Below are 8,998 nucleotides of genomic sequence, written 5' to 3'. Positions count from 1 at the left end.
GGTAGGAGCTATTTCTCATTTATGTAAAGATTGTGACAGGGAGGTCTGACAAAGAGGTAATGGGAAACCTGCAGAAAAGAATTACGATTTGTGAGACAGTTTAATTTCTGCTACATACAATAAAGTGGATATTTTATACCAAACTTTTCTTACTCGTCATAACAATAAAGCAGCATGGACATCTTTTACCGTGAAATACTGACTCAATTATTTACCATTCGAGAGAAGGCCATCATGTATTACTGCCCAAACAACATAGCTCTTTGCCAGAGTGATGTATGGCATGGAACAAAAACTATCAATCCTTATCTCATGACCATTAAATATGGAAAAGGAAAACAATAAACGTGTCCAACATGTTGTTTAGTTGTACAAGTCCCTGATACTTAATTACACGTGTATAGTATGTGCTCTGAGCCATCTTGTCAAGTAACAAACGCATTTATTTTTTATTTTCTGAAAACAGCACAGACATGTTCTCTTTCTTTAAGGAAAAAATGTTCAGCAACGGAATCATTTCATTTATGGATTATTTTAAAGATGCAAAAGTTAAACTGGCCCCAACTAAAACGGAATAAAGAAATATGATTAGAAGGCACATTAACTGGGCAGTGAGGGATGTTCAAGGAATCTTTTTAGTCTATGTCACCAGCCAAATTAACAATTTTTCTCAAGGTTTTATTAGAAAAAAGCAGCAGATCAACATTACATTGCAGGAACCTAATCTAAATATGCACTTGACAATGAAGCACATTCGAGTATGGAATAAAGAAGGCTTCCCAGCAAACCTTCAGGTTCTGTCAAACTCCTGCTACATATATTTTTCCTTTTTACCTCTATTTTTGCCGGCTGGAACTAAAAACTAAAAAAGTTTATTGCTGTGAAAAGAAATATGTAGTAGAGTAGTATGGAGTTTCAACAAAGAGCATTCTCCAAGTTAGCCTCAGAAGTTTGCAAATGTACTGATATGTCCTTTGCGTAGAGAAGAAAACTCCAAGAGTTTGAAGAACAGAAAATGAGTCATTCTGGACAAACACTACAAAACTGTTGACTGTTGCAGTATTGAATGCTTCTACTTGTTTTACGTTCTCTTCCCCCAGAAGGCATTAAGATATGTTCTGATTCCATCAGCCCACAAACCACAAGTAAAGGAAAAGTGGGAAAAAACGAAGGTGGAACGGTGATATATACTTTTGTATTTTTAGCTAGTTTTATCCGATTTCAAAAGTCAACTTCAGCTCATCAGGAAAAAAAATAGAATTCTTTTATACCTGCGTATCAGAGTGTGTGTGTGTGTGTGTGTATATATGTATACATACATACACACACATACATATTCATGACTATCACATGACTAAAGTATACAAGAACGTCTTTGAAACTGGATATTTATCCCCGCTGAGGTATAAAATCTACATATAAATTTGATATTTTACTATAACAAATTGTACTTTCCATTGCTCCGATTTGAATTTCACTTCAAACCCTGTTCTCCTCACCATACACATCTGCGTATGTTACTAACATCCATTCGCCACCTTCACAATCTTCCTTCAATATTATACTTGGTGGTTATTATGTAATAACCAGGACAGGGGCTCTCCGCACAACCCCCTTCTTAGAGATCGCACGTTCAGAGCAGGATACAGATGTGCAAGCAAACAACGACGATATGCCTCTCTCCAGAGAGCTTCTTTGCATGACTATGTTTCAGTGGTCTAGAAGGTTATCTAGAAGATTCTTTGATGAGGGAGACTACTTTCCTTCTTGTAAACATCAGTGTGCACAGTTTGACTAGAAAAGTATGAGGAGTCACATCCTTGTATCGGAGGTGCTAGTTCACAGCTATGGAGAAGATCAGAAGAGTGAGCTCCTAATGGCCGATGACCCTCTAACCCCTTGGCCTCCTCATCTTCTGAGCCGAGCAGAAAACACATCTCCTTCTCTGGTTCTTCAAGGACGTGCAAGTCATGTTTGCCGAGGTAGCCCAGTCAATCTTTTCATTTTGCACTGCTGAACTCAGCGAGCAGCCCTCAGAAGATCTCTGGCAGCGTGACATTGCGAAGGAGCCACTGTTGGGACCGGCTGCCATTGCAGTCTCTGATGCTGGGTACCTGGCTGTCTTCTTCTGCTGCTTTGTCCAAACACTGGTTGCTATTAACATGTAGCAAGGTCAGTTTCTGCAATGAGAGAAGTAAAATAATTTTATCAAACATTTTATTATCCTCATTTCAGCAAAACAAACACCATGCTGTTATATACATTTCTGACAAAATCAGATTGCAATAAGAGTTGTAGCTTGTGGTGCTTAAAATAAACATACGAAAAATGATTCGAAAGGTAGCAACTAAGTTTCTTCGGTGGTGAGAAGAACCACGTGTGCTTCGCTGTATTCTTTCATGACAGAGATCCAACCATTAGCCAATCAGTTTTCAACCACCCTACGCAGACAAATCTAACCCATACTGTCAAGTTACATACCAATATGTGGAGCAACAAGTAACCTCAGAATCTTTCTAAGCGTCATGTATGAATCGTGCAAGAAAATGTGGCCTGAGCTATGGGTAGGAGGCCCGTTTGACTGATATGGCAGGCTCCCTTTTCCTAATGTCACAACTGATTCAACAAGTCCCACTGCAACTTGGTTGGTTTGTATTTCTGCTCTACTGAGGATGGAGGCTTGCGCAAGAGACTTATCCTTCTTGCTCAATGTGCCTAGGAACTACAGAAACTACACCTCACTAACAAAGGCCACTGGGGAAGAAACATATCTAGGGCAGTTTGTAGGGTCAGGCCAGATTGATGCCTTTCAATTAGAACCTGACAGCCAACTATTTTGGGGGGCAGGGGGGTTTGGTGTGATTGTGTTTATTTCTTTACCTACTGAAAAAAAGGTTACAGAAACATTATAGTTGGGTTCATATTTTACACACTCAAACTCATAGAAATTCAGCAGTTCGAGTTAACTGAAGAAACTATAACTTGCGCACCTGCCATGCACAGTTTTCTTATCAAACATTTTATTGCAAATGTTGCAGTGTTATCAATGATGTCATAGAAGATGTCATGAGTGATTTAATATGTGAGATAATTAGCAGTGCATGGCAAGGGCATGAGTTAGAGTTACCTTAAGGCACAAGTTATAGTTTCTTCAGGCAACTCCGACTATAACTGCTGCATTTCTATGATTTTGTGTGTTTAAAACGTGAACTTAACTGTAACGTCCCTGTAACTTTTTTTTTTAAGTGAATATCTAAGGTTTTTTAAATTCTATTTCCTAATGATAAAGTCCCTGTAACCATCGTTTTTCAGTGATGTTCTATGTTATTTTTAACGTAAAGTAATAATTACCATACGTTATTTCAACCACCACTGCTGCCATCCCTCTACATGCTGCCAACCTCACACCGTAGGGCTTGGCCACCAACTCGGGAGGGGAGTCTTTTGGTAAGATGTCCATCAACCCGGGAAAAGGCAGGAAGACTTTTACCTACTACTAAAGAGGATGGTGCGGGGGCAAATGGGTGAAGATTGTAAGTGATTTTGGGCATTTGCATATTTGTAGAAATTTAAAGGGAGAACCACAGACTCTGCTCTCACAAGATGACAAGAAAGAACCCACTCATCACAGTCACTACAGAAAGTTGGCCTAACGGCTAGGGAAGTCTACCTCAAATCTGGTGAACCGGGTTCGAGTCCCGAAATGGACACGCAACATCCTGCGATTCTGGGCAAACCGCTTAATATCCCTGTGCCTAACAAAAATGAATGCGTCCTCATGTAACAACTGGTGCTCGTGTAAAGCGTTCTGATACCCAAAACCTGTGGGTCAAGTTTGCGCTATATAAAACTCCATAAAAAAGAAAAGAAAAAAGAAAGAAGAGATAGCACTCTGATAAATCAAAGAATTCAGAAGTGGAGCTTCAACTGGGGCACCTGCTATGAAGGGAGAGAGGTCCACGAAACCCCCATCCAACAGGATGCCACCCAGGGCACCCACCATGTTCTTGTTGGGGGCCGGGGGAGAGCTAAAAATGCTGCTCCTTGCATGCAGGAGCAATTTTTTCACTTATTTCCCAAACAGATGAAAAGTCCACTGCCAACGGGAGGGAGGATTTTTCCTGCTTTCACCCACTGAGAGCAGACCTGCTGCTTGCCCTCACTTTGCAGGAGCTTTAAATTGCTTCCGCCAAGAGAGAGCAAACACGCTATGTCCAAGGGGGTGGGCACCTACCCTGTCTCCCTTTTTTCTCTCACCTTTTTTCTTTGGAGCCAGACGAATCAGAGTCTCAAGATGGCTGCCAATGCTTCCTGGTTGAAATCCAAACTACTGAACGGATTTACATCAAATTAGAAAAAGAGCTCTTTGGGGACGAGGGTCTAGCTTGCTATCAAATTTGGTTTAATTCCGTTCAGCGGTTTGGGATGTAGTCGTGCCTAAAATCTTTAAGGGAAATTACATGGGAGAAGCAAATTGTTTGCCCCGCCCATTTTTCTTGGCACCCGCTTTACGGATCACCTCAAAACTTTATTCTACACTAGACAAAGTAGGCCACTATTTGTTGGATTTGTCAAACGGCGCCAAAGTTATTAGCAAACCAAACCAAACAACATCACTGCGGGCAGGGAAACAGTTATGTCCCAGCGGTGTGCTCCGTGGAACATACCCTCTGAGCTGGCCCTGGGGGGGATGAGGTTCCTGAGGCCATTAAAGGCTGGGGCTGCAGAGCTACCCTCATTTAACTTTACAGCCCCTGAGGTGAGCACCCTGGGGCTTTTTGAGGCTTAGGGAGAGGGGGTCATATGGTCCTCCCCAGGGGATGTGGTCCCAGGGGCTGAAACGAGCCCAGGGAGGGGCCACCACGTGCCCCCTCCTCTTCAAAGATGTGCCGGGCCCTGGAGAAATGGGGTCACGGGGCAGCGTGCCCCCATGCCCCCTCAAAAATGCGCTAGGAGCGGGAGATGGAATGCCCCAGGGTCAAAATCAGCCTAGGAAAGCGGGCCGATTACAAACTCTAAAAAAACAGTGAAAATCACCAGGGATAGTTATCGCTAATTACTATAACTTGCTCCCTATGGTAAGTATAACCCGCACCCTCGCCATGCACTGATAATTTCCCCATATATTACATCACTCATGCCGTCTTCTATGACATTGAAAAATCCCTCCGCATGGCTGGGGCGCCAGTTATAGTTACCTTAGGTCACGAGTTATAGAGACTTGAGGTATCTGTAACTTGGTGGATTTTGGTGTTTTTAGAATTTAAAGCATTACGTTGTTACTAAACTTTTCATCTAACTATAAATGTACTTTAACCTTTGTTTTTTCTGAGAAAAAAAATTTATATAATATATATATATATATATATATCTCCATCTACATTTAAACAAAGTTCAAGGAGACATTCTAGTTAGGCGAACATGTCGGTTAAATGATACCATTTTAAACATACAAAACTACTAAACTTCACCAGCTATAGTTATCTCAAGTAACTAACTCATGCCCTACAGTAATTATAACTCATGCCCCTGCCATCCACAGTAAAGTAATCAATATTGTCATTTTACATGTTGCAGTGGGGTCATTGATAACATCACTGAACTCGTCTTAAGTGATGTACTATATGAGGTCATTAACAGTGCATGCTGAAGGCAGGAGGTATAGTTACTTTAGCGCACAAACCAGAACAGCCTTTTAACCTTTGAGAGAGAGAGAATATGAGAGAAAGAGAGTGTGAAAGAGAGAGCGTGCGCGCACTGAATAGTCTTCGAATTCACACAATACAGTAATAGTCAGAACTTTATTTTCCACTTCACAACCAAGGGTATTAGCCACTTTATACTTTAATGCACCGCCTCCTTTTTTTTTTATAGACGAGGACAGATCAAGCCTAGAAGGACATCTTCAGTTCACTTCTCAGAATTTTTATTAATACGTTTTTGTCCATTTTGAGAAGAGGGATGGGCTTCTAGGATGAACAGATTTGAGGATCCTTACCTGACTTGGGAATGACTAACAACAACTTCCCACTTACATGGTGTCAACCCATTCTAAATCTGCAAATCAGTTATACAGCATAGAAAACGTTGGTTTCAGACCTGATAGGCAGATCATATAAATATCCCCAGTATAGCAATTAGGACCTGATGCCTTACAGAACCTCAGCACATGAATAGCCTGCCTCATACCATCTTCCGCAATCCGTGAATCCATCTAATCTATTCACTCAAAATATCCATGCCACTTAACTTGCATAAGACAAAAGTTTTTTCAAAAGCCTAAAGGGGACAGGACAAGTTCTATTTTTATGGTTTGTTTAAACAGGGTCCTGTGGCGTTGAGCTCTGACTTTTTTTATATTGGAAACCTTTCTAACCCCTTAAATTCTGACTTCACACAAGGAAACTTTTGGGCCAGGTGTGAGGTTCAACAATTTTCTAACAAGAAATGTATTTATGTTCCACAGAAAATGGCTTGGATTACTGGGAAATGTCTTCTTTGTGGCAAACAGACACACCCTAAGCAAGAACCAAAGTACTGGCCTTCTCCTTGGTGGAATGAGCGTGAAGGCTCTCAGGAGGTTCATTTTCTTTTTGGCCAAGACAAAACACAGTTCGATGCATAGGACGATACCCCATTTCTTTAATTCTTGCCCTTCTGCATACCAGCGCATCCAACAAATAACAGATCATTCATTAGTCCTACACCTGAAGAACCTAAGTGCCTACTTAGGATGCAACCAATATAGCCTATTTTGCTCATCAGAAGGATATGGCAGAGAGAAAAACACAGAGTACATGACAGACTGTCCAACTGAAAAAGTGACACCACTTTCTGAAGAAAGAATGCACATGCCCTAAGCCCTAACTTGTACAAAAAACAGTGGTATACAGAAGCTGATATGATAACACCTGAACCTCAATGACCCGACACAGATAAGTAATGGCAATTAAAAAGAGGGTCTTCAGAGTCAAAAGACCACGGATGTGCAGAGGGTTGAAGGGAGCCCAAATTAGAAAAGTGAGGACTCATGGGGATCCAAAAGGAGCATATTTTGGGGGCTAGGAGAAAACATATATGCAAGTCATTAAAAACATGGAAATAACAGGTGGCTTGATCAACGAGGCCTGATCAGACAAGCAAGGGCAAATAAGTAGCCTTTGGTGGTGCAGACAGCAAACCTCTGCTGGGTCAAGCCAAAAACAAACAGAAGCACATTAGACAACTTAGCCTGAAGAGCATCAAATTGTTTATTCTCAAACCAGCTGACAAATTTGACCAATGGACCGAATGAATGGACTTTGTGGGATGGCGATGTGTGGCTAAAATGACATTCGTCACTTCAGACAGGAAGATCAAAACCCCTTAAGCTGTATCTGCTCAATGGCCATGCAGGAAAGGCCTCTACTGCTGTGGTTAATTATTTCTAGATTTGTTAATTATCAAAAAGTGGAATAGTCACATTAGATGTATAAACCCCATCCGTGGAATCAGAAAACGACTACTTTGTGAGGCATCAGAGCTAGAAAATATGCTACAGGCGCTGACTGAAACCAATACCAAGCCTGGGTTGTTACTTTGATGAACCATCTTATGAATTTTCAGGTGCTAAATCCATCTTGACACTTTGCAGGCATTCCAAAGCATCAGCAGGGTCAGATATCACAGCAGTGCAGAGTTTAACTGTATAGATTGCCGGAATGTCAACCCTTCTCTTCTTGAGGCAACCCCAACATTTCAATCCCCCCTCTCCAAAAAAAAGGTGAAACATGCTCATACAATTCCTCAGCCTTGTGTGTGAATTGATGGTGGGCATCAGAGACGTTCTAATGGTAAATAGTGTCTCACACAGGCTCTTTACTTTGTGCCTCACTCTTGAGAATCCGCCCTAGCCCCCTCTCCAAATCACTAAGAAAAATCCGGTCAATACCCCTAATGAGGCTTAGTTCCAGGACTCTAGTTCTGCCCAAGAGTCAGGAGCTATCCAAAGTTCCAATGCCTCATGGTAAATGCGAAGTCTAATGCAGATCCCCTGTAGCCAGTATCTCCATGGGCCAAACATTTGGGTTTGGAGCTCAGCGCGCTGCTCCAATCATCTACGCTCAAGAATATACTAATTTGTTGCTATTGTTCTCAGTCCCTTTAGTTCCCACAAAATATGGCTCGTAGCTCAACTTTCAGTGCTATACAGGCCCATATATTCACAGAGTGAAAATGCTTTTTAGTGTACTCGACGAGCTCCCATTTGTACACATCTTGGGAGCGGCAGCTTTCCATGCCTGCAGTAGTGCTCTTGACCTCTGGAGCTGGTTCTGAATTAAGTGTAGTACCACATGCGGGGACAAAAAGCAATGTCTTCTGGGCTTCCACAGGTTACTAGGAGACCAGCAGACCACCTTATTTTGGTATATAGCATATTCCAGTATTATTTTACTCCGGAAATGCAGTATGTTGCGCAATAGGCTAATAAAAAATAAGACATTAAATAAAAGCACCCACTCCCCGCAGTGCCTGCACTGCCACCTCGCTTATGCTCAACCTAATAGTAAAAAAGAAGCCTTGTGCACACGTTCTGACAGGTGTGTTTGAGAGTCATCAAAGGTATAAGGCAGAGTAAAATTAAATGAAACAAGGTAGACCCATATGTATGGATTCTTTCAAAAGGCCTTGTATTAACGCTTCCTTTCCGGAAGAAGGACATCAATGAAAAACAAACAACCAGCCGACACGTGTTTTGTCATACGGGCACTGGGCCCGTGACTTTTCAGGGCTGTATAGTTCAAATCAGTCTGATTTTGACCTAAGACCCCACCGGTCTCGTGCTTAAGGCGCTTACACAGATCACCTGTGAAGACGGTCGTATCCGCCGATCTTCACTTAATACCAGGATTTTCGTACATTGTATTTCCTACACACCCGTTATTGCCGGGTCGGAAATATCACCGGCAACGTGAACTATCCACCATTTGAACTATACAGCCCTGAAGAGTCACGGGCC

General features: G+C 41.9%; 1 protein-coding gene across 1 annotated transcript in view; it reads right to left on the bottom strand.

Moving 5' to 3' along the window:
• Positions 1-425: 425 nt before the first annotated feature.
• Positions 426-8,998, bottom strand: part of GALNT1 (polypeptide N-acetylgalactosaminyltransferase 1) — a 664,945-nt gene continuing 656,372 nt past the window's right edge. Inside the window, exon 12 of the mRNA XM_078687736.1 lies at positions 426-2,180. Coding sequence (XP_078543862.1) covers positions 2,034-2,180 — 147 coding nt within the window. The 3' untranslated portion in view covers positions 426-2,033. The remainder of the gene's footprint in view (positions 2,181-8,998) is intronic.

This window comes from Lissotriton helveticus, chromosome 4_1 (genome assembly GCF_964261635.1).
Source record: "Lissotriton helveticus chromosome 4_1, aLisHel1.1, whole genome shotgun sequence".
Lineage (NCBI taxonomy): Eukaryota > Metazoa > Chordata > Amphibia > Caudata > Salamandridae > Lissotriton > Lissotriton helveticus.
This window is presented reverse-complemented; position numbering and strand designations above follow the sequence as displayed.